This window comes from Phymastichus coffea, unplaced genomic scaffold, assembly GCF_024137745.1.
Source record: "Phymastichus coffea isolate CEN01 unplaced genomic scaffold, Cenicafe_Pcof_1.1 PCOF00096, whole genome shotgun sequence".
NCBI classification, from domain to species: Eukaryota; Metazoa; Arthropoda; class Insecta; order Hymenoptera; family Eulophidae; genus Phymastichus; species Phymastichus coffea.
In genome coordinates this window covers 783,726-809,582 of record NW_026706907.1, presented here as the reverse complement: position 1 = coordinate 809,582, position 25,857 = coordinate 783,726, and the positions used below count along the sequence as shown (strand labels likewise).

General features: G+C 51.5%; 1 protein-coding gene across 2 annotated transcripts; it reads left to right on the top strand.

The window, feature by feature from the left end:
• On the top strand, nt 1–24,108 carry LOC131669739 (GATA-binding factor C). Of its 2 annotated transcripts, none has more exons than XM_058944846.1 (8): nt 1–341; nt 3,757–4,170; nt 5,922–6,890; nt 8,873–9,018; nt 17,060–17,194; nt 20,713–20,902; nt 20,997–21,205; nt 21,390–24,108. In XM_058944846.1, exons 2-8 carry the CDS (start codon nt 3,957–3,959, stop codon nt 21,414–21,416), a joined length of 1,890 nt encoding a protein of 629 aa, XP_058800829.1. In that variant the 5' UTR covers nt 1–341; nt 3,757–3,956; the 3' UTR covers nt 21,417–24,108. The 2 variants fall into 2 exon arrangements, with proteins under 2 accessions (XP_058800829.1, XP_058800828.1); XM_058944845.1 differs by having other exon boundaries at nt 20,713–20,911.
• The last annotated feature ends 1,749 nt before the right edge of the window (nt 24,109–25,857 follow it).

Below are 25,857 nucleotides of genomic sequence, written 5' to 3'. Positions count from 1 at the left end.
TGCCAAGCAGCTCGCATCGCCGTGCTTTTCGTCCGTCGTCCCACGTACATGCACACCTACACGCCTGTATCGCCCAAATACATATAAGCAAGCGTCGCGCGCGAGTGCGTCACGATGCCGACTATCGCGACGATAGTTACGTGCAGTGCAGTGTGTGATTGACGACCAAATAAATATATATTCATACATACATATATATATATATTTATATATAATATATGCAGTATATGTATGCCTATGTACGAGTGTGCATTCTGACTGTGCTCGGTCCGATGCTTGCGGTTGTGCCAGTGTGACTTTAATTTAACGAAGTGGAAAGCGAAGACAGACGCACAGATAAGGTAGGTAGTGCAACGCCGCGGCCTAGTTCGATAGAGAAACCCGGAGCCCTGCCTCGCGGAGATCTTGTCGGCGCGCCGCCTGCCGACGGCAAGCCGATCGCCACTCCGCGACAGTGCAGGTCGCTTCGCGCGCACGCGAGTCCGTGCTGCGTCGTCGCGACGCCTCGACCGTCCCCACGTCGGCTCACTGATCGTCGGCTAAAGTGTGTAGGTTAGGCGCGAATACCCTGCGTTTCCTTGCGCCAAACATGTTTTGTTTACATAGTCTAATGCAATAAGATCCGATTTGGACTTGAATGCTATACGACTATAAGACTATGAAAGTCTGTATGTGTGGACAAAGCACGAAGGCGTTTGTTCGCATTGTTAATCAGTTTGGAGACTATGCTTGTTGAGTGGTTTATAACTGATTAGCTGTAGATACGACAGTAAAGTTGTGAGGCTCTCTCAATCCTCTGTTCTCCTTTCTGTTCTTAACTTTATTTTCCGGATTGTGTGTTTTTTGGCTTTGTTTTCCTGAAACCTGTGTGTGCTTGCTAGTTAGAATTTGACTTACAGATATCAGATTAGTCACATTACTATATGGACCGATTGGTCTTCAGCAACGCAAATATAATCAACAGTATTACTGTGCGTATAAAGTCTTGAAAAGCCTTGTTCGCCGTGTCCGCCGGACAGATCTGATACACATAGCAGTATAGTATATATTAAAACAGGAAGCCAATATTTGCTTCCAGATTAGTCGACATGTGTATATATATATATAGAGAGAGAGTGAGAGAGAGAGACACACACGCACACATACACACACCGACGAGAAAGTCAGCTCGCAACGAAAGTTCAAGAAGAAAAAGTGAACCGTACACACGAGTACTTCTCCACGCTGTAACTTGAACAACAAAGAAACAGCAAAATAACCGGCTGCGGTACCTGCGCGAGTCGCGCGAATTTCTGAATTTCGCTCGGCCGGCAGGTTATCGCTGCCGGGGACGAGCGTTGCTCGTGGATCGCTCCGTGCGCAAAAGTCGCGCGCCGATAAGGCCGCTACGGAGGCTCAACCTCGGAGAGGCGCGCGCCTCGCCGCTCTAATTTCTTCACGTCCGAGCTAATTATTTACTTGAGCCGCGGGGCTGTGGAATGCCGCCGGGAAGCCGTGGCCTCAGAGGATGCGAGAGATTTAGCCGACGACGACGCGTGGGCGGATGATTGAGACGACCGCGCGAGAAGGAACGGCCAAACGAGGAGCGAGCGGTTCGGATATAATTGTCCCGCGCGTGCGGCAGACGTCGAGACGCTGGTGCGTCACGACGCGCGGGTTAGTCGAAATCGAACTCTCGTCCGAGCGAGAGCGGCAGTCGCGCGCGAGTGCACCGACACTGCTCGGCCGAACGGTCGAGACCAATTTTCATTCGGTACGCACCTCGACTGGGGGAGATCGGGCGAAGACTGCGCTCGTCGCAATGACACGAGCGACCCAGAATGCCTCGACTGACGGCTCAAATCAGTTTTTAAACTCGGCTATTGCATTACGGTACTGCTTGACATAATATTCGTCGTCGCCGCGAGCTATCAATTGATTATCGAACGATTTCTGTCTCGCGCGGAGATTACGAGAAGGCGCATAATACGCGTATCGCAACAAAGAATTCTCGAAAACTGGCGCGTTATCGGGCCGCCTAAAAGCCCCAGTCCTCGAGTGGCCGCGACGACGCTGGCGCAGATTGCGCGCACATACGTGAACTCCGCAGCGTCGCGCAGATAAGCCTCTCTCGCCGTCAAATATAAAATATCCGTACTTTCTCGAGCGCCCGGCGTTTTAATTAATTTTTAATCGAGTCTTCTCTCTTAATCTTATCGCCGTGCTTTCGGCTCCGGATCTTATCGATATTTCACCTGGAGTACTTTATTTGCCGAATGAACGGCCGCGATTCACTCGCGCGAGTCGGGTCGGAAAAGCCAAACGAGTGCCGCCAGTTTTTCCGTCGAGCCTGGGCCGCCGCCGACATCGTGTTCGCGCGCCCCGCAGCGTTCCAGGATCGCCGCCGCGTAGGGGCTCGAGCGACGCGCGAGGCAAAGGAAAAATAAAGCGAAGTAAAAAAAATAAGCGTTTCGTTCTCGAGTGGTTTGATAAGGCTCGCTTGCGTCAGTCTGACCTTGGATGATCGCGTTGATAAATAATTTGGGCGTTCGCGACGAGGCCTCAGTGTCCCGATCTTAGGCCTAGAATCGAGATCGCTGCCAAATATAAGCAGTCTGCGACGATCGCATCGGTAAGTCGTTTTTCAACTTGTTACTCTAGCGTCGCTCGCTACTCGACTATTTCAGTTCGATCTCGGGCAGATTATCGTCGCGAGATCCACCGACGTATCGCGATTTTATAGTGCACGCTCGCTTATCGCCCTCCCCCTCTCCCCTCCCGCGTTACGTGTGTTCGTCTCGTTATGCACCTGCAGCATATGCCGAGATTAAGTGCGCTTAACTCGATATCAGCCTCCTCCCCCCGCAGGCGCGCGCGCGCACGGCAGCTTCGTTTCCACGAGCGCATCGATGCAACGCGAAAAGGAGGCCAGTTAACCCGTGATGATTTCTCGGCCTTTTCTGGTCCCCCGCGCGCCGGGAAAACCCGAGAGATTAGATAAACGACCGCGCGTCGGACAATTCGTTCAACTGGAATACGGCAAGTCGATCGAGTAATTCCGATCCGCTCGGACAATTTCCGCGACATTTTTCTTTCTCAATAGCAATCGTCGTCGCGAAATTGCTATTTCGAGTATTCGATCGCTCGGTCGACAAGGCGTAATCTTGCGATATGCGACGAGTTGCCGATAATAAAGCAGTGGCGTAAGGAGCGTAAGGCTCCCGTTGCTTGAAATTTAATCGTTCGAAGAGTGAGTGAGTTCGACCGAATTCGGCGCAAAAAACTGGCTGACGCAGTCAGACAAGCATCAATTATCGTTTGATTTGTGCGTGCCAGACTGAGAGCTGACGTCCAATCCAATCCAATCCTACTCCACGAGCTTCGACGCAACGCCGACACTCGCAAATTATACTCCGAAGGCAGCGAGTTGGACGGTATACTGTTTTTCTTGTACGGCGCGAAGCGGGAAAATTGGCGCAGCACCCAGCCGATGATAAATAATAAATCGAAAGGTATTCTCGCAAGACACGTCGACGATAGTATGTAACGCGCGGCAGTCTCCAGCCGAATGATTATCGCGTAGCGCTGTGGCAATCGGCAGATAAGAGCCGCAGCGCGCACGTACGTTCGCACGGAACACAATGGTCTCTCATCATTACCCGGCGCGATAAACGAAGTGATTTCTCGGCGTCGATAGAGCCCGATAATGAAATAGCTGCGCGCACGGCAGCCCAAGAAAACTATGTGTGCGTTTCTTTTTTGCTTCTGTTGTTCCAGTGTTTTGCAGCGGAGCGAGCGCCAGATGCTCGCGCGGGTCTGAAGCGCGCAGAGGAAGGCCGCCAGGATCGTCGGAGAGCAGCAAGGAGGCGAGTGGCGCTCGGCAGATCCGTCCCTGATCCGGCTCTTATATTGCGCTCGCACGTCGGTTGCGCGCGCAATATAAGCTCGACAAGGCCGCGAAAATTCTCGACTACGCGATGGACATGAGCAGCGAATCGAGCGCGGCGCGCTGGTACGAGCCGCCGCGGAGCCTCGAGGCTGCGGCGACGAGCTCGGCGGGCGGCGGCGGCGGCGCCACGAGCGCCTCGGCGGCCAACGCCGGCAGCCACCCCGCCAACGCCGCGGCCAGCAACGACTACCGGGCGTACTACCCCGGCCCCACCCATCACCCCGCCGCCCACTACGCCCACAGTAAGTTGCACGCGCTCTTGCGCCCCCCGGGGTCGAGGAACCCCCTGTCTTGCTCTCGACTTTGCGCAGACGACTGGGTACACAACGTCGCCGCCCCGGACGGCTTTTTTCCTCGGCGCCGATTAGCGCTCGCCGCTCGCGACCGAGAGCGAGGAGCAATCGATGGGCGAGCGCCTCGCCGCGGAACCGCGGCCGGAAGGAAGCGCGCCCGAGCGCGGAGCTGCAGCGCGTAATTGCAGCGCGCGGGCCCGCTCTTTTCACGCTCGACCTCTCTCTCTCTCGCGCGCGCGCGCAGCCTCACGAGTGACCTTCTTTTCCGCGAGCGACGCCATCTTGCAAGTGCTCCGAAGGCGGAGCCAAGGAGAAGCTTCCCTCTCTTATCGCGGGCTCGCTCTTTCTCTCTCTCTCTCTCGCGCGCGCGCGCGCGCGCGCGTACGTGCAGCTCGACCCCCCGCTCGACAAATAACAGGGGCCACAGAGCCCAGATTTATCTCTCCGGCGCGTAGAGAGAGAGAGAGTTCAATCAGCGAGATTGAGAAAGCCTCTCCTTCGTCGTCTTCTCGGCAATCCTCTTTTTCGCGCGCTCGGCCACGGGGAATCGCATTGATATGCCGTGTACGCCGCGAGAGCCTCGTTGGCATTCCAAGGGGGACGACCTCGTAAAGCATATCCACGCGAGCGCGAGCTTGTGACGAGCGGAGCGACCATTAATTTGAGGCTCGAGTGAGCTGCTCTCCTGTTTTGTTTTTTTCTTCTTTCTTCCTCTTCGGTCTTTCTTTTTTGTGCGCGTGCACGCGCTATGACTCCTTTCGATGCTCGCTCGAGGGTGTGTATTGTGTATTGGCCGAAGCCAGAGAGCCTGTCGACGAGTGCTGCTGGCCCGTTCTCCTTCTCTCGCTCTCGAGGGCCCGCTACTTTTTCTCCGCTACTCAAACGATCAATTTGCAGGGTGGCTTTGCTCTCCTCGTGCCGCTCGGAGGGTCGCGTGAAGCGCCGACGCTCGACTTTCCGGCTTCCGAACGCAAAGTAAACGGATTCGCGGAGAAAACACGGCGAAAAATGGCCGACGCGCGTTAAAAGGAGCGCAAGAGGTCGCGCTACTCTCGATCGATTAGCATATAACCGCTTTTGCCGCTCTTGCAATACACGCGCGCGCTCGGCGAAAAACCTTTCACCTCGAAAAATACACGGGCATAATGACGTCATGATTTACAACGCACCAAGTTTCTAATTCAGTAAATTAGATTTGTCGCCGAACGGAAAATTCATAGTCGAGCGAGAGAGCGAGCTCTGAATCATAATTTCTCCCTGGCACGCTACGTTCGTATATACGTGCGCTTCACCCGCCAGCGACGTTGTAGTATCGATCGACTTGCACGCTCTCTCCCGTGTATGCTAATAACATTATCGAGTTCGCATAATACTCATCGCTTAATCAACGCTCCCCGCCGCCGAAAAGCCGAGGCGCCATTGGCTTTTTCGCCGCGCGTTTTACTCGGTTTCGCGTCGACGCGAACGCGCGCGGACACGTTCAGGTGTCTATTCCTCGTGCTCTGAAACGTAAACACAAACGCAGTCGGGCGCACGCGAAGCGATGTCGTTCGCAAGACAACGCGAGGGCTTCCTCGAGTGCGCTCGCGTGTCACCTCGGAGGAGCCGCGCGCACGGTTCCGAATTGCTCGGGGACAGGAATGGCCCGACAGGCGCGCCAATGCAAACCGCCTCACCCCCGTCCCTCTTTGCGATTGCAGGCAGAATGTCGAGCAGTGGGATGCCAGGCGGGCCCATAAGCCAGGTGTGCCGACCGCACTTCGCGCCGTCGCTGCACCCGTGGGGATTCGCGACGACGTCCGCCTCGACGAACGGCTCGTCGGAAGAGAAGCCTCAGAGTCCCCTGGGCTCGCAAATGCCGCCGGGCAGCACGGCGGCGAGCCTGGCGGGCCACGCGAGCGGCCATCCGTTCCCGTTCCCGCCGACGCCGCCGAAGGACGCCACGCCGGACTCCATCACGGCGAGCAGCAACAGCGCCAGTGCGGCCAGCAACAACAACAACAACAGTCAGACGAGCAACGCGAACAACGGTCTGGGCTTGGCGAGCAGCCAAGGCGACTACCAGGCGGCGGTGGCGCACGCAGCGGTGATGGGTGCGTTCATGCACCACCAGGATCTCGGCACCACGGGCTCCTGTGACGTGAAGCCATCGGTGATGCTGGGGCATCAGCACGGTGCGCCGTCACCACCGCAGCAGCAGCAGTCGCAGGGCGGACAAGTCAAGCAGCGCGAAGGTAATCAGCAGCAGCAGCAGCAGCAACAGCAGCAACAGCAGCAACAGCAACAGCAGCAGCAGAATTCGACGGCGACGAGTCAGGATTACCAGAGCAATCAGCCGACGTCGCCTAGGGAGACCAGCTCGTACGGGCAGTCGTCTTACGACCCCGCGAGCGCGTACATGTACCAGCACTTGCAATACCCAAGCCATCACTCCCACAACCCCCACAATGGTGCCACCGCCTCGTCCCTGTTCTCCTCGAGTCACGCTGCCGCGGCCGCGGCTGCGGCCGCCGCCGCTGCGGCTTCCGTTGTTCCCGGCCTCAGTCCCGATTCCAAATTATTGGGTGGCCACGTAGCCGGACAAAACACTCCCAATTCGCCGGGCTCGCAACATCAGCAGCAGCAGCAGCAGCAGCAGAAACCTCGGAACAAATCCAGGACGTCCGCCGGTAAGCGGTTCTTTAACACGCCCGTCACGTGCACATATATGACTTTTAGCTTTTCCTTTCTTTCACCAATCCTCTTTCTTTCTTAGTTTCGTTTTCTTTGTTTTATACTTTTACTTTCTTTGGTTTTTAATTTTTTTTTCCTCTTGGTCACACTTTGGTTTCGTTCGGTTTGCTTTTCCCTTTTGTTTTCACCATGAAAAATTGCACTGTTGCTTATATCAACACTTTTGCTTTTGAAAAATGTCAACGATTGTTTTACATATACGTGTGCGCCGTGCTGATATTTTATAGCTGAGAACACGTCCAAGTTATTTGCATATTATTTGCAAAGAAATATGAATCTTCGTGACAAATTTATCTCTAGTTTCTTAATTTTTGGCAATTGCAGCTTCTATTTCTGAACTTTCCAAGGCGATTTAACGCGAGAATATTACCGCTAACTCGTAAGCAGAGTTATTTTTTAACAACAATAAGTAATTTTTCCTGGTGTTTGCATTAGTCATTTAAGCATATTTTTATTTTCATTAACTTTAACAACTCCTAGTTATCTTTTGTTTGAATCCCATCATTACCTAAAAGCTTTCGGTGGCGGTCGTGAGAGAACAAAGTCGCTGTTAAAACGGTCAACGCAATTGTTTGCCGTAAAATCGAAAAGCAATTATCGTCAAGTGAAGTTTTTCGCGCGAATCACGATATGCCCTTATTATACTTTTGTATTTTGCAACAAGTCTGTTTTTTGAAGTGGCACCCACGAACCTCTGTGTAAACGTGTAACGCAATGTCACAAAACAACAACCACGAGCAGAGCACGATTTTCTTTTCAGTCCTTTTTTTTTCATTTTTCTTTGGAAGTTATCTATATCAATGTGGTGTGGCTACGTTTTTGTAACTTTTTATTTTTTTGGAGTAAGAACCACGTATACGACACGCAGCATTCTGTATCCACACACGCCGCGCGTTTTCTGCTCTTCTTTTTTTCCGCGGGACAAAAAGAAAAAGGAGAAAAACGACGTGCAAACAATGACTAATTGGATTTCCTATTCCGCGACCTGTTTTTTGCACTAATTAATCAGGCGTTTGTCTCTGTTTTTTCGCGCAATCAACTCTATCCCGCAACAAACACAAAAGCTATGCAGCAGCTGAAGAGAAGGGGAACACGTGAACGATGAAGATGAAGATCAAGATGCGACGGCACGATATAACGTGAATATGTCCCAACCCTAATCTAACTTTTCCAACTCTCTCGTGTTACTCACTCAACCGTCTCACTACTCTGCACCATGTAACGCACACACATAGACACAGATATACACACACATACACACACAAACACACACACGATGGAACCTGGCCAAAAAGGGCAAATCTCCCTCTCGTGTGATTTCCTTTTCCTCTAATTCTTGCTCCTACTATAGTCCCACGATCTTAACATATCGACAACTCCAATGGGAAATGGCGATCTTTGTGACCAATATAATCTCCGTGCATTTGTCTCTCGATTTATTGTGTCACTAACACGAAGCGACTTCTGCTTTTGCTCTGGTAATCGCTTGGTGGTCTGTCTGCTATTGCATGCCTCTTATTTTTCATTACCTCGTTCATTCACTTTTTCGATAGTGGTGGTTGCTCTGCACGCGACGCCAGAAGAAAACTTCGCTAGAGCTCTGCTTTTCTCTTCTGCCGTCGCTGCGGAGTTAATGTCGCGCGAGAGTCCGCGCGCCGCGATTTTCATCGCGCCACTTTCGCTCGCGCGCAAAGAGAGTCTCGAGCGCGACATCTCCTGCGAGCAATGCCGTGCTTGAGAACCTCGCGAGTAGTCCGGCCGTCGCCGAAAAGCGCTTCACGTATTTTCAGCGACGGCCAGGCAGTAGTGCTTTTCCTTTTCTTTTTTTTTTTTTTGGTTTTTTTGTTCTTTCATTAAGCAGCCTCGGCTCGCCGATCGCAGCACTAACCAGAGCCGTATTTTCTTTCTTCACGAACAGAGGGCCGCGAATGCGTGAACTGCGGAGCAACGTCCACGCCGCTCTGGCGACGGGACGGCACCGGCCACTATCTCTGTAATGCATGTGGACTTTATTACAAGATGAACGGCCAGAATCGACCATTGATCAAGCCTAAAAGACGCCTGGTGAGTATCACACGCACGCAGCAATCCCCGCTGTCGCACCCTCGCTGCCTCATCGATCGACAGCGTCAGCGAATGCAAGGAAAGGAAAAATCGTCGTCGACGGTCGAACCAGCTAAGCCCGCGAGCCGCACTAATTCTTTTGCTTACGCACTTGTTAATACGACCATTCCCACGTCATCGTGTGGGTACACTCAGGGGCGTTTCCCCGCGCATCTCGTCATAATATTTGGTCGCTCGATAAAACAAATTGCCGAGGCTCTCCGCTCGTGCCTTCGCCTACGCTTACTCTCGCTTTTTTTTCTTCATCGGTAACAAACGTCCGTTGACACTTATCGCTCGCGAGAATCTTCGTGCGGGTGACATATGTCTTTCGCACAATGCCTCGCTGCTGCACTTTTTTTTTTTTGTCATAGGGGGTCTCTCTCTCTCTCTCTCTCTTTCGCATATGTATGCTTGTTCGTCGTCTAATGTCTAAAAACGAGCGCGGATAAAGAGGCCCAAAGAGCGCGGAGATACGATCTTTTTGCGCTACGCGTATATGCGCAACTGCTGGCGGTGGACGAGCGAAAGCGCACAAAGGGATGTATGGAAATGTTAATGGGGCGATTTTTCGAGGCGAGCCGTGTGTGCACGTAACGACTCGGGCTATTTTCAGCCGAAAAGGATCGGACGTTCGCGCTCATTTCCAACGAATCGCGCCAAAAGCAAAACGTATAAAATATAAAGAATCGCAACCTCTGGCTCCCGGGCGCTGTTCTCGCTGCGCGCCGTCATTAACCAAAAAAAAAAAAAAAAACTCCGCGGCATCCGCGCACACGTAAAGGCGGGTGCGAGTCGCTAGCCCCCACGGGCGGGCAGGCGATGGGGCGGTAGATAGCGGCCTGGCGGTAGCAAGGGTTGCGCCGCGCCGCCATCTTTGATCGCCGCGGCAGATAGCGACGCGAACAGCTGGGAAATTTTTCGGCGGCCCTTCTCTCTCTCTCTCTCTCTCTCTTTTTTATTTGCTCGCCTCTCGACACTCCTCTGTGCGCTCTCCCTTCTGTGCTTTTTTGCCGCTCCACGGGGTGGACGTTGCCACGAGGGGCTCCTATTTTTTATTGTTTATTGTAGACGTTTGAGAAACTAGTTGGCCATAGTTAATCGAGGACGGTCTCTTTGTTTCGTCGCACTACCCTCGTGCGTTTGTATGAACATTAATTTATAGAAGATGGTATTTTTGTTGCACGGTAAAGCGTTTCAACTCGAAAATGGAGATATTAAACAACAGAGAAAACGACAGCGAAGACTATTGGTCGTCATTGATCAGTCGAGGTAGTAGGTTTCCAATTTGTGACGTCATAATTAGGTCAGGCAATTTAAAACAATTCATCAACTTCTTCATTTCATTGAGCAATTGAGTAATGAAAATTTTCACAAATCGACATTCGTCACAAATTATCTTCTAAACAATTTTGAATATTTAATCTGCTATCAAATGGCTTAAAGAAACTTGATACCACGAGAGGTATAAACTAATTAAAATGAAACGTCGAAGACGAACCAACAACTTACCGACGGTTACGCGTTCTTCAATTTTCGATGTATGTACCCGATTTGTTTCAAGCAAATCGATTTATTCTACCAAATTTTTTTCATACATATCAATTAATTTTTTATTGAAATGCAGACAAAGTTGGACAGGAAAATTATCCTCAAAAATCCATATTTCTCATGGTGCCGAATTCGTTCTAATAATCTTAATAAGTCGCAAAAAAACTCGTGATGATGCCAAAACATTTTCCTTTGGTGTCGTGCAAGTTCCGTCATCGAACGACCTTTTTCGCTTCGAGTTATTCGCCAGTAACCAGGCGGACCTATCGGTTTTTGACCGAGAGCAGCAACGCTTTTATTCCTGCTGTATTTGATCTTGATAAACGAGCTCGCAACAACATCGCTACAGTGACGCTCTCGAAACAATCGCGAGAAGTCTTGGATAAATTAATGTACGATCTATCATTTTTAATGTTCTGGTCATAGCGTTCCAGCTTGGCCGGGGCCGCACTGTAATTTTTGCGGAGTTGGCATTGTTGTCGAGGTTTTTCAAGCAGCGCACAGCGTACAACGCGCAAAAAGGCAGGTTTCCCAGAAAAGCAGCAGTGGCAATCGGCATTATACAACTTCCTCGCGGTGCGCGGCGATGCTATCGCCGCTCGCGCGCGCAGCCTAATTAATAGTCGAGAGTCCGAGTTGGGCGTATCTAGCCGCGGCGATCGGCTCCTCGAGCCCGCAGCATCTTAATTCGTTAACGAGGCGTATTCCACGCAGGCAACGGAGCCCTCCGGCGAAAACAATGATTTCGGACCACAGAGCCGTGGCGCTCGCGCGGTCCTTTCGCGTTGCGCACGGTGATCGATCGGTTTCCAAGCTGCTAACGGTATATATACAGCATCGCGCCGCTCGCCGCCTCTCTCTTGCGCGCGCGCGATTAATATCGACGCTCCAGATAGGCATACACTTTGCCCGCCTGACAAATCATTTGTAGCTCTGTGCCGGCGTCGCTCGCGTGATGGATCGACGACGAGGAATTAATGATAAATAAAAAAAGAGAGAGAGAGAGAGAGAGAGAGAGAGAGAGAGAGAGAGAGAGAGAGAGAGAGGAGAAAGAGAGGAAAAGAAAGAAACGAAAAATAAAGTCAATTTCACCGCGCTCACGAGCCTCGGCCTCGGCTTCTCGATATTTATGTACACTGCTGCTGTACGATCGGCGATTTATGCGCTCGCGCTTCTTCGCCCACCAGTCGGAAGCAATTTACAAGCTAATAGGTTAGCCGCAGCGCTCTCCGCGCGGTAGTCGCGCGATTTATTTCGGCGCACGCCCATCTAATTGGCTCCGGGCGCGTTTCTCGTGCTCCGCGAGCCCGCAGAAGTGTGCAGCGCTGCGTCGCCGACACAGTTCCCACCTCGGCGCTCGCGCGAGAGGAACCGTCCAGATTCGTCGTTGTCCTCCATCGGCACGCCGGTGAGCTTCGAAGCGCGTCGCTCGCCTACTCCGCTGGGGCCGCGGCCCCTCGAGCCGATCCCGAAAATTGCACGACTCGCCTGCCTTTTCGCTCGCTCGGGAGACGTTTCGCTTTTCTGGACGCTCAAGTTGGAAATAAGGAAAACTCAGTACTCCATACTCAAGGTAGTTCCGTGGTAAACTCCAACCAGTGGTACTCGAATGAAATTTGAAGCAAAACTAGTTTTTATATGGATCAATGCGTGAGCAAACTTCGGAATCGGCTTACCGCCTAGTTTTCGTCTGATCGTCAATAAAAGATTTAATTTTGACAAGCCCGAGGAAGCTTCTGTTTATCGGAAAAAAAAAAAGAAAGTTGCCATTTGATTCAAAAACTCATCAAGGCTATATAAAAGTCTAAGGAACCAAAAGCAGTTTCAAAAAATACAAGTGTGCGTGCAGTTATAATGTACAAAGAGCGGACATTAACGTGTTTTTCAGGATGCAAAATGGAGGCCGTAGTTCGGGGGGTACATGCAACGCGGCAATGCCGCGCTGCTCGTGTCCCGACGCTGAAACGTTCGACGCTCCAACGCTCTCCCACTGGGTATTCATTTTTCCATCCGAGCGTTCAGTTTTTGCTTGACATCGATTATCATGGAAAGCCAAAGATAGTTGTATCTTCGTACCGTTGTTCGCACGTAACGGCAACATTACGTTATATTCAGAAGCTATTGAAATCACAGAATCATATAACAAATCCATATTGCATATTTTGCAATGCTCTCCGACTCTATTTTCGGTTGGAAGCAAGCCGGCCGAAGGGTTAAGTGGCGTTGGCTGCTAGCGACGTTGCCAAATCTATTTCGCTGCACTAGTCGTGACGTGTAGGTTTAATCAAAACGATTTATTTATCAAGTTTGTAATGCGCCCCAGCGCTCATCATTCATCAGAATCGATTTTATTCTCGATGCCATCGACAGATCCCCAAAATTATAGTTTATATCCTCAAAACAGAATCAACTAAAATCACGAGTTTTTTTTTTTTTTTTTTTTTTTTTCACGCAGTACTCGCTTGTTCGAGCAGCCCGAAGGTGCCGGACGAATAGACGCTTCTCGCGAAACGAGTTTGAACGGGCGATCGACGTTTCGCCGCACTCCGATTTCGATAAGTCGCAGGCGTGCGTCGTGCCTTCTAACGATCGCCGTACGCCTTGATTTCGTTCCCGTCGCACGATCGATCATCCGCGCACGAACGTAACATAGATTCACGAGGAGTCAATGCGCGGGCTTTCCCTTATTCGCGCGTTCCGAAATTCGCGTGCGAACGCCGCGGCTCGCGCGACGAGAATGTCCAAGCGGGCGAAGAGATGGATGGCGTCGGCGCCATTTGCATCGGGCATACATAATTCAGCCGATCGTACGTGCGCGCGCCATCGTCGGCGCTCGAGCTTGCGAGCTTGCGACGAGCACGGCGTGCGCCCCGATCGCCGCGTCTGCTCGGCGTCGCGCGCTCCCGGCTGAAAGGGAGGAGTTGACTCGGCGCTTCTTCTCGTCTCCCGTTCCCAGGGAGCTTACACGCGGCAGGGGCGAGCTGAAAAAAGCAGCTGTCGGCGCTCTATCATTGGTCGCGATCTTCCGCCAATGGTCGCCGGGCGCCGAAACGCTTGATGCTCCGGGCTCGGATTACCGCTTAATGACCCTCGGCGCGCGCGCGCGCGCGTGTGTGTGTGCAAATCGTAGCCGCGCGCGAAAATCAATTGTTAAGGCGCCTCCGCCGCCGCCGTCCTCCGAGTCAATACTCATAGACCTCCGGCGTGTTTGCACGACGCAGGCGTAAGCGCATGCGCCTCGCGCGCCACCCTTTCTCTCGGTCGCACGGCAAGGTGTGCATTTGCGCGTGTTTAGCTCTTTGCTGGCTGTAAGGGCGCTGATAACGATTTTTCGTTGGCATTCCAGTCGCGACGCGCTTATTTCGAGCTCGATCGGGCTCCCTAATTTGTCACCGCGGCAGGCTCGCGACAACGCGGAGCGCGAAGACGATCGTTCGATCGTTCGATCGTCTCGGCAACGCCTTCCGCTCGATAACCTCGCGCGTAACTAACGGCAATTCGCCGCGAGACGGTAGTCATTTGCGGGACAACGAATGCATGATGGAGCAGAAAACGATCGGCTGCGCTCGCGCGCTCGTCTGGTGGACCATTCGATCCCGCTGGTTATTTCTATCGCTCCATTACCACGCCGGAGCCATCGACTGTCGATCGCATCGAGACGTCCGCGCGAGCCTCCGATCGCAGCTCCTTCACCAGGAATCCGCGGGGACGGAGAGAGATAGAGAGAGAGAGAGAGAGCTACCGCGCGCGTCGCGGCGCGCTACCGAGATAACAAATTAGCGTCGATGACTAAGTAGCTGGCGCGGCTTTCGCGGCGAGACGACGACCGGTTTGCCGCGGCGGCTCGCGTAATGGCAGTCGCGCGTTCCCGATCGGAGCCGGCCAGCAGCTTCGCCGACGATACCATATCGGCTCCGGCGAAACACGCGGACGACGCTCGGGGGAGGGCGCGGCGCTGTTACCCGCGAGCAGCTCGACGAGCCGACGAGAACAAAAAAAAAGAGGGGCAGGGGGGAGGGAGGGCGATCCACTCGCGCCGCGCGCGATCCGAAAATACGACGAGCCGCGAGGCTCGTCGGCGCGCGCACCTTGCCCCGATAAGCCTTGCAGCACGGCGGAGCCCCGCGCGAACAGGATACATGCGCATTGTGCGCGTTGCACAACAGCCGCACGTACGCGCGTTGCGCGCGCCCGAGGCGATCGCAGCAGCGGACGGAGAGAGAGAGAGAGAGAGAGAGAGGGACTATTTTAAATAGCACGCTCGGCAATTTATCGCGATAGCCGCGTACGTGTACACTCGAACACAATGATGAGAAGATTCTTGGAAATGAAATTGAATTATGCGAGAGAGGTTTTTTTCCTTTTCGTAAATACGAACGTTAGAGAGGGAGAGAGAGAGAGAGAGAGAGAGAGAGACAGGTAATTGCTACGTTGAGCTATTATTGATTTATCTACTGCTGTCCGGCAAGTTGCTCGATTTAGACGAAGCGACGCGCGCCGCGGCGCGAGCGCAGCCGGCGACGATCGGAACAATTTCGACGCGTTCGATCGGCGAGCGATCAATCCCGGTGCTCGCTCGTCGTCGATCAGCAGCTTCATTGTCAAAGCAAGGAGGCGCGCGAGGAATTTCGCGCTAACTGGGTCAACGTACACACACGCGCGCGCGCGCGCGCGCACATACACGATATCCTCTCTCGCGCCGCTAGAGGAGAAAGGGTCAGCCGGCAGTGCGCGGGTGTGGCCGTGACTGCAGGACTAACAGGTTCGCCGTGGCGAGTCCTTTTTTCTCTCCTCGAGCGTTTCGCTCGTCGATACTCGGGAAGAGAAGAGGGGCGGCGGGAGGGGGAATCACGTTCGAAGACAATGAGTCAGGTACGCGTTTATCTCTCTCGCGCAGTGAAACAACACACACGCGCTGCTCGACAGATAGCGCCTCTCTCTCTCTCTCCCCAGTCCTCCCCGCGTCGCGCAATGCCATTTTCTAATTGGACCATTATCACTCGCGATGACTCGCCTGCGTCGCCGAGCAATTACAAATTTTCGTCCTCGTGTCGTGCCAATTTCCTATCGCTTTTTCGGTCCGACGATAATTATCGTCTCGGCGCGCGCTAGAGAGAGAGAGAGAGAGAAGATTACACGCTTTCCGCGCGCGCGTAGGATAAATAAATCGCGAATCGATAACGGTGCTAACCGCATTCCGAAAGATGTGCCCTGATTACACGTGTACACCGCTCGAGCCAAATCTATTATAAGCCAGCGGCTCCTCGTTAATCCAGATTATTATTAATCAAGCGAAACGATATTTTCGCGTTCGCCATGGAGACACGCGCGCGCGGATCCTGGAAGGCGAGCGAGACGGTAATTGCGCCGCTTCGCGATCATCAATTTTAAAAATAACCGTTGAGCTAACTCGCTCGTTTTATTTTATTTCACTTTCTGTTCTTCCACTTCGGACTGCTCGCGTCGGTTTTTTTTTGTCTTTCGTGTTTTCGTTGCGTCTGGAAAAATCGGCGCATACGTATCGTCGTAATTTGTCCAACTTTCACCTTATACATTCATAACGGGAGAAGAAGAAGGAGCAAGAATAAGAGGAATTTCGGCGTGCTCGGGGCGAATGACAAGTAAGCGCCCGCGGTGAGCGAGTCAAGCGCGGAATATCAATCGATTTTCCCGTGGGGTACACACAAAGAAAAGGCATTCGCGAATAGCAGGCGTCCTTATCTCGCGTGCTGGACGTAGCAGAGCCAGAGAGAGAGAGAGAGAGAGAGAGAGAGAGAGAGGGAGAGGGAGACAGCTCCGAAGCAAAGTGTGTAACGCGGGCGAACGAACCGGATCGAGCGAGCGCTCGTGCAGCCGCGCGCAGCCTTGGACGATTTTTCAATGTTAATTACCCGACGGTCCATTGGCCTAATCCCGCCGACACGCCCGAAGCTTTTCCGCGCGCGCATCGAGGTGCCGTTGCGCCCGACTCGAACGCGCGTTCTCTCGCGGCCATCGACAACGGCGACACTCGCGCGCGAGGGAGAGCGAGAGAATTAATAAAGCTCGCCGGCTGCGCTCTCCGCTCGGAAGCACGACGACGAAACGAATGCGGGGAATCCGCAAGAGGGAGGGGAAGGCCGAAGTAGCCTCCTCAGCGGGAAGCAGCTTGTGATAAAGCCGGGAGATGTCATATCCGTCAAGCCTCCTGAGTTTGTGGCGAGCGGTGGCACAACCGGTTGTGCGCTCGTTTCTTCTGCTGCTTCTCCGTCGTCCTCGCGCGCGCATTTGCATGATAAATCGCTCCGTCTCTCTCTCTCTCTCTCTCGCTCTCTCTTTCTCGCACTCCCGCGAAAATTTCGGTCGAGAGCAGCGCGTCTTTTCCTTGCATTGGCTGCTCGCGAATCGTACCACAGATGTGTAATTGTGTACTAATCTCGACGGGTTTTGCTCGTGTCTTCTGTCCGTACAGTCACTGCAGTCGGCGGCGCGGAGAGCGGGCACGTCGTGCGCGAATTGCAAGACCGCCACGACGACGCTCTGGCGGCGGAACCAGGCCGGCGAGCCAGTGTGCAACGCCTGCGGCCTCTACTACAAGCTGCACAACGTAAGTATCTGCACCCAAATTACTGTGCGCGAAGCGCGCCCCACCCTCGAGTGGCGAGAGAGACACGCCACGGCCGCGATGCCAGCACGCGCGCGGCAAAACTCGATACTCCTCCCGGGGAGCGCGGTATCCGTTACCCCGCGCGCGCGCACGCCTCCCAGGACGTGCGCGCGCCCAACGGAAGCCGCTGCTCTTCGTCTACCCATTGTGTCCCTCTTTGGGGGCATGTTTTCTCCGCTCTCTCCGCTTTCCAATAGCCGAGTAATTGATATATCGCTAATGCGCTGTCTCCCTGGCGCTTTTTAACCTCCCACGCTCGGCCGAAGGAGAAGCGAAACGTGTGCTTTTTTTCGTCTCTCTCTCTCTCTCTCTCTCTCTCTTCTTTCTTTTTTTTTGCCCTCGTCGTCGTACTTACATGCACCCGCGCGCGGTGACCACGGGAGAGAGAGAGAGAGAGAGAGAGAGATAATCTCTCGTCGTCGTCGTCGTCGTCGTCGTCGTGGCGGCGCGTCCGTTAATTGGCAAGAAGAGTTTCTGCGTTTCCCCGAAATCGTCGACAGAGAGAGAGAGAGAGAGAAAGAGAGAGAGAGAGAGACGCTCTTCATATGATTTGTTGACGTTTTAATTAACCGCGAGTCTGCAACTACTCTAGATAACAGCTTCGAGATAATCGGGTAAAAATCAATCGACTCCTAATTAACCGACAACGTTTTTCTCGGTAATCGTTAATTAGGTGAACGACCCGCATCGAGAGAGAAAGAGAAAGAAAAAAAGCCGGATGCTTCTCCATTGTCGAGGAGGTCGCGCGTTGGGTCCATATACATATATTCCAATTCGAGAGATGAATCCGCGCGATAAACGTGTACGCGCATCGTTGCGCAACGTCGCAATATTACAAATTTCTCTCTCTCTCTCTCTCTCTCTCTCTGTGCGCTCTTTTTCCTTCTGTCCCGGCGGCGGAAGCTATAAAATCGCATTACGCAGAACGCAAGCCGCGCGGCATGGATTATTATGTATTCGAGTCGCGCGAGCTTTATGTGCCCGGCGGCCTCCTCTTCGGCATCATGCGTGCGCGAAGCCTCTCTCGGATTTTTGTGTGTCTTCGGCGGACGACGTGCGTGCTGCACGCGTCGTCTCTTCCCTAGAATTTTTTATACGCGCATCGGCGTGGCGGCTCTCGCGCTTACGACTCTCCTCTCTCGTCCGCTCGCGGCGACGCGCGAGGCACGCCGCCGCCTCCTCGTCGCGAGAGCGACGCCGCGGCGGAATGCCCGATCGCTTTCCGCTCTCGACGAATAAATCGTACACCTCGTGGTGCGCGTCGTCGCGATGATTCATCGCCGAGAGCGGCGACCGGATGAAAAACTCGGCTGGACGCGCTTTTTTTTCCCCCGAGAGACGCGCGATCTCGTGTCTCTTCGCTCGGCTGCGTTTGCGCACGTCGCCACAGTGCGCGCACTCGCCGAATCGCGAATGCATCGCGCGGCTCTCGTCGTGTGCGAGCGTCGCATCAATCGCGCGAGCGGCGCGGCGTCTCTTTTGTTTGCACCTCTCTCGCTCTCTCTCTCTCTCTCTCTCTCTCTCTCTCTCTCTTTCTCTCTTTCTCGTCACATTGTATTCAAATGCGCATCTCGTTGCGTCTCGTTAAACGGAAGTCGCGTCCCTGTAGCGCTGCGCGTCCCTTCTTTTTCGGCAGAACGGCGGCGGCAATTGCGTCTGATTAACAGAAGCCGGCGGTGGCATCAAAAAAAAGAAAAAAAAAATAATAATAATAAAAAAAGCTGCCCACGGCTTTGGTCGATGTTGATTTCGCCGCGCAGCTGCACCGAGGCGTAGTCGATTCGTTAATTATAATTGCCGGACACGACGACCCGCGGGCGGGCGGCGGGGGCATTCCTTAATTGCCACGCTCGCGCGGCGCGCAGCTTTTCGCTCTCGACGCCAGCGCCACGCTCGATAAAACGCCCGCGAAAACTCTCGCGGCGAATATCCTCGCGCCAACCGAGTTTCTCGATCTTTGCCTTCTCTCGCGTGCGAGAACGCTCGTCTCGGCCCCCCCCCCCTCGCTTTCCGTCTGCGCGCGAGCGTGAAAAAAATCGAATTCTGATTGCTACGTTTTCATTTTGCTATTATTATTATTTTTTCCTTTTCACTTTCTAGCTTCGGCGCGCGAGCGCGTTGTTTGGCTTTTCACGGTCTGGCACTCGCGATGATTATTTAAATTCGCATTTTCCGTCGGTCGGAGCGTGCTGCGTCGTTCCGAGGCGTAAAATATTCTGCATCTAGGCGTTACTTACATAAACATTGCCTCTCTGTTGTTTTCTTTTTTTATAGTCTAGCTCGCAATGAGATTTATACGTTTCGAAAGGCTTCATCGAGACGATCATTGTTCTCTCGAATGCAGACAGCGAACTAACTCGCGAGCAAAAAAAAGTGAAGAAGAGAGAGAGAGAGAGAGAGAATAAACACGAGAGAAGCGTCCAATCTGCGAGCTTGCTCGGCGCGCGAGCGAGCGTCGCGCTTGCGACGAGCGCGGCCAGTCTTGAAAAGTTTAAACGATCGCGATTAACCTTCACCCAGAGAGCGCCGCTGCGCGCAGTGTGCCGCGGCAGTGCCAAAGCGCGCGCTCGTACAAGCTGAAACTAAAGAGAGAAATAATAATAATGTCCGCGGACTGTTGGCACACGCGTATAAATTTCTCGATCCGTCGAACGGTGCATGTATTCCCTTGCTCGCAGCGCGGTGCAGCGTTGCGTCACGGAGACACATGCGCGCACGTACACGGCCGCGCGGCGCTCTCGCTTGCCTGCCTGCTTGCCTGCCTGCCTGCCTGCCTAAGCATTGTTTCAGCAATATGAATCCCGGCGGCGCGCGTCCTTGACTGATTTATCCTTCGCTCGCTCTCTCGACGCTCTCGCCGGGGCATGGAAATCCTTGAGAGCGCGAGGAACGAAATTTTCAGCCGCGGCTGGCGCGCGAGCCAGCCCAAGAGGGAGAGAGAGAGAGAGAGAGAGAGAGAGAGAGAGAAACGCGTAGGGGCGTTAACCCCGATGAGCTTGGCCGATAAAAGCAGCGCGTGTATTTATAAGAGAGCTGCTGGCGTTGCTGTAGCTGAGATGGCGTCGCCAGATAAGGGCACAATGCCGCTCTTTTACCCGACGCTGACTATTTCAATCTAAGCCGGCTGCCGGCAGATAGCGACGACGCGATCTTTTTTGCACGCGATAAATCACGGCGCATCTCTCTCTCTCTCTCCTCTCTCTCTCTCTCTCTCTCTCTCGTGCCATGCCGGTTGTCGGTAGTTGCCCCCGCTATAAGACCGTGTCGGCCTTTGATTTCACGCACGACGGTTCTGCACTTTGCTGGACTGCGTTCCTTCCGCCATTTCGGCGACGGCCGCCGCCATCTTGTGGCGAGGCACGGCCGCGCTCGGAACTTGGCCCTCGCGTCGAGAAAGCGGTGTGATCACGAAGTGGTCCTGGCTTTCTCAACGTATGTGTCGTCTACGACTGTTGCAGGTTAATCGACCGCTGACGATGAAGAAGGAGGGCATCCAGACGCGCAATAGGAAGCTCTCGTCGAAGAGCAAGAAGAAGAAGGCGGGCAACTGCCTCGGCCTCGGGGGCGTTATGGGAGACATGATCAAAGCAAGTGGACACCTCGACCTCGACAACAAGCCATTCCCAACTGGCTTCGGTTCGCCCATGGGCGAGTATCGTAAGTGTCCGTGCGGCCATTCACTCTCTTCCGGCGCTCCTCGCCATCGTGCGACCACTTTACGTGACATTTATTGCCGTGACAGGGTCCTCGCAGCACCATCACACGATGCATCCAGCGATGCAGCATTACATGTACCACTCGGGAGTCGGAGTGGGTGTGACGGGCTCGTTGCACCAAGGTTTCGCGCCACCGGCACCGCCACCACTTCACACGCATCCCCATTCACACTCGCATTCGCATCACATGACAAGCTTGCAGGGTCTTCAGTTGGCTGCCACGACGAACGCGATGGTGAGTTCTGCCTCCGCTAATCTTTGACTTCTTCAACGTTTCCAGCGTTATTGTTAAAAGAAAATAAAGAAACGAAAACGACAAATTCAATTCGATGTCTACGGGCTGTGCCAAGCGCGATGTTTCCAGGAGCCGAGGGAGACAATTCAATAAACACACGTCGTTTGCTTTTTGTGAATCACAGGCGGGTTGGCGATCAGAGTACGCATGAACGGCGAGCGTTGCGTACTAAAAAAACCGCCCAGATGTCCTGCCACGAAGACGCAAAGCAGAGTACGATATACGCTCCTACGAGATAAGGCCAGGGACATGGACGGTCTTACCAAGCTTTAACAGCAATGGCGTCATTATTAGGGAATAATGATGCCTCAAGTACCAACAACTGGAAATCCTATCGTTACTCAAAACTAAGGAGACTTCACAAGGAAAACCAATTTTCAGGAACTTCGTCGTTTGTTGTGCGTGATTTTATCGTCGTCGATTTGATCAAACGCGTGTGTACATATTGTAAAGAAAACGAACTCAAGTCGGAGAGATTTTAATCAAGATTTTATTAAGGGTCCAGCGATATAGGGATGAAAAAAATGGAGAACGAGAGAGAGTCCGAAATTCCCCCTTTTAAGTACAAACGAAGCCAACCACTCATTCAACACTCGGCGGAAAGACAAGTGCACAAACATATAATGACAAGTACACCAAAAAGCAATCGTACGCGACAAGCACTTACAGCCCCGCGCGAAGTGTTACTGAAGTCCTTACTTTTTGAATCTGAATCCGTGAAATTGTTTTCACTGAATGAACAGTCAACTCACTGTTGAAACAAGGAAAGCTTAATGCGAAAAAAATTGAAATTTCACTTTCATATGAGTGAAAATTCAATCCAACTAAAATCGTGAAAATCCTATTGAATTATTCATGATGAATATTGAATATTAATAATATTCATCACTGAAAAATTAGTCACATTTCAATGGTTCTTCTATAATTTGTTGCTGATCTATCGGAGGATTTTCGCTGTTTTAGCAGTGGATTATCGTTATGTTCCTAGTGAAAGTCCATCTGTAAACTGAGTTGTCACTGTTTCAATGGTGAGTGTTCACCGTTTTTAAATTGAAACTAATTATTGTTGTGTTATAAATGTTTTGTTAGTTAGGTTAATCAAAAATATGAAAATGTAAAGTATTTATTGTTACAAAAGGATGTTTTTTAAAAGGAATACGATAAAGGAATTTTTTAGGTTAAATACGAATTTTTTTTCTTCACTTCTTTTCGATAAGTGAACATTCCGAATTAGACATTTTGTAAGTTTTTTGTATTAGTTGAATAAATGATTTGTCATACTTATGTCGATGCGATTTTCTACAATTATTCACCCAAGCTCGCGGATTATAAAATTATATGTTTCGTTGTTTTCATCACTTGTACGCGAATAATTTTAAAATAGAAGATTTCACATGATTACTCATCAAAATAAGCAATAAGCAAAATACGCGTTGGCGGTATAAGTTGTCACTGTTTTACAAGTGGAATTCTTCATCATTACCAAAAACAGTGGAGATTTCACTGATTCAGATTTAGAGTGATGTGTGTCGTTGCAATCGCCCGTCGAGTGAGCGAGTTCGCGAATGCGTGTGTTCCGCCTTTCCCAGTCGAACCTTCCAAAGACTCAACTCGACTTTTCAGTGTCCACGACTATTCGACTGAAAAGGTAAAACATATAAGGATAAGAATTCGTCTCTCTATTTCCCCCGCCCCCTTGTCCCAACCGTGTATTATCGTGCAATTTTCGATTGCCATAGGGCAATTTTACTGTGCGACGCCCTTTGTGCTCTCGAAATACAAGTCGTTTTTTTGTGTGTTGTAAATGGTTATTAGTGATATAAATAGACAATTGGTTAAAAAGAATCAAAACGCAAATTCCATCATATTATATAAATAAATAAAGTATATACATACATACATACATATGTGTGTGTGTATGTGTGTGTGTATGTATATGTATGTATAAAATACATGTGTGTCGAATTCTCACTCTCTCCTCGTTTAGCTTTTCTTTTGCTATTAATTCGCTGCCGTTTGGGCGTTGGCATTTTGATATGATATGTGCGCGTTCAAAAATGCCAAGCTGTCATCAATTTTCGAGATAATACATAGTCAGACTCAAAGAGCGAGAGAGAGAGGGAGAGTGTAAATTTTGTATCGTGTTTTACGATTAATTGTATAATGAAATAATTAGTGTGCGAAAACAAACCCATACGTACCCTCCTATCCGCCACTTGTGCATACCGGACAAAAGACAACTCCAATTATAGCAAAGCTCACACTCACTGAAAACACACAAGGTATCGCAGTAATAATACGCTATAAACATAGATAGTCAAAAGTATTAAGAGCAAGTTAATTATTAATTATTGCGCAAAACAAAATAGATCGAACGACTTTAATTGGAGCGTGAGAGAGAGAGAGAGAGAGAGAGAGAGAGAGAGAGAGAGAGAGAGAGAGACGATGCCACATCGAGACATTGTGATTCATGATTTCTTCAAATCGCTAAATGCAAATCAGTCGCTGTTCGTGTTAGGTCGCGCGCGAGGGAGGTAAGCGAACGACTCCTTTTCCAAACGAAGAACTAACAAACAAAAAAATGCACGTAAGAAAGACTGATGATTAGTTTGCGAGAGCTTCGCAGATTTTTTATTTGGAAAACGTATCACACGAGTCGTATCGCGCGCCAATGCCACCTCCCGAAGACATAATAAATCACGTCTCCGTAGTATTAAACGTGTAGGGAGCACGAGGAGAAATGCTGTCATGCTCGGGATGTAAAAAGTTTCATTGTAAGATATGATTGTATAAAAAGTTTTAACTTAAAAATAAATTAAACGATAATTATCGTACAGCAGTAATACGAGACAAAAATGTGATTCGCATGTGTTCATTATGTATGCATACATTACACCTTGCTCCTCACGTCTGTATCCTTCCTTGTCCTTAAAAAAAGAATCGAGAGAAAAATTTCACCAGACAAATAAAGGGAGTGGGGAGAGGTCCGTTAGAAAATCCTTGACGCGTATCGGCCGCGATTGGCTACCGTTATGCTCGGCAACTATGGGGGGGTAATTAAAACGTCGTCGAGGATGACACGACTAGTTCGCGTAGCCTGGTGCTCAAAGTGGATCCGTTGGAAACGAGGCTGCGCGGCGACGGGTTTATTTTCGTGCGCGCGAGCGTGGATTTGCGAGGACGTAGCGGCCGATCGGCAGAACGTCTCGGGGAACGCTCTATTCTCGTTTCTTTCTTCGCGAATCGCGGCGGCCGGCACGAAGAGAATGGCCGAGCCTTATCATTTCTATTTCCGTAGACGAGCCGCGATCGGCGTATGAAGTGCCGAATGTCGAAATATATCTGTTGACAGATTGTTTCACGCGGCGAGTAATTTTCCGTAGAAAAACAGCGATAAAAGGCGAAATCACGGCGCGGAGATATCGCTCGAGTCGATCGGAAATAACGATCTCGAAGCTACACGGATCGACCGAGAGAAAAGAACGATGCTCTCGTTTTAACGTGCGCGACGATCTAGATCGAGAAAGCAGATCGATTGATATTAATTAAGACGTGTAGCTCAATTAAAATCAGTCTGGGGATCCGGAAAAAAAGAGGTGTCGCTGTCTCGTGTAAATGCAGGATGACGTTGACGCGCGAACGGGATGATCGTCATCGAGTGAATTTCGAGAAAAAAAATCATCGGCGCATGCCAGGATGCAGGAAGCGGAAAGATCACGGCTGCGGCGCATCTGCATAGCAGCTTCCTTTGTCGTTCGATGCTCATAGTCGCGTCGGTGCGCCGTATAAATATTGAATTATGCAAAAAAGTCAGCTGACAATGTCCGAGCGACGTTGAACGCAGCGATCGACGGCTGCTTACGTGTGGCCGTGCGCGGGCGCGAATCACGTCGCATGTGTCGGATAACGCGTGCAATAGCAGCGGCGGCAATTACAAAGCGCGTTAAAAATCCGAATTAATCGTAATTTATTTAAATGCGGCCAATTGTAATTCAAAGTAGCCTCGCTCTCTCGCGGCGCGCGGACGATTTACATACGTGTGTGTGTGCGTGTGTGTGCGTTTTCTCTTTTCCAGTTGGGCGCGAGCGGCCGATCATTTAAAATGTAAATCGTTGCGCGAGGCATCGCCGAGGAAGAGGATGGCTAGACACCTTGTAAATAAACGTACATTCCCATCGGATTCCGGGCGCGCGTGCACGGCGAGGCGGAATAAAAAAAGAAATAAATAAATAAAAGAAGAAGCCCGCAAATCCTCGGCCGCGTAAATCCCCGCGAGTCGCTGCACAAGTCGCCGCGAGACGCTTCATTTCATGGGGAATTAGGCCGCGCAGCAGCTGCTCTCCGTCGCATCACGCAACCGATTCCGCCACGCTGACCTTTCGCGTTTTCCTTCTCCTCGCTCCCTTCCGCCCGTCGGATCGAGAGAGCGCGGCCGAGTTGACCGGGATTTGCGCTTAATCCTCCGCTGCCTTTCTCACAAACGACAATCTTCGCTGCTCGCTCTCTTTCATTTTTTTTTATTCCCTTTTCGACTTTTCCGTCGGTGCGATCGCCACATCGGGGGATAAGATGGTTTTTCCCTTCTTCACGAC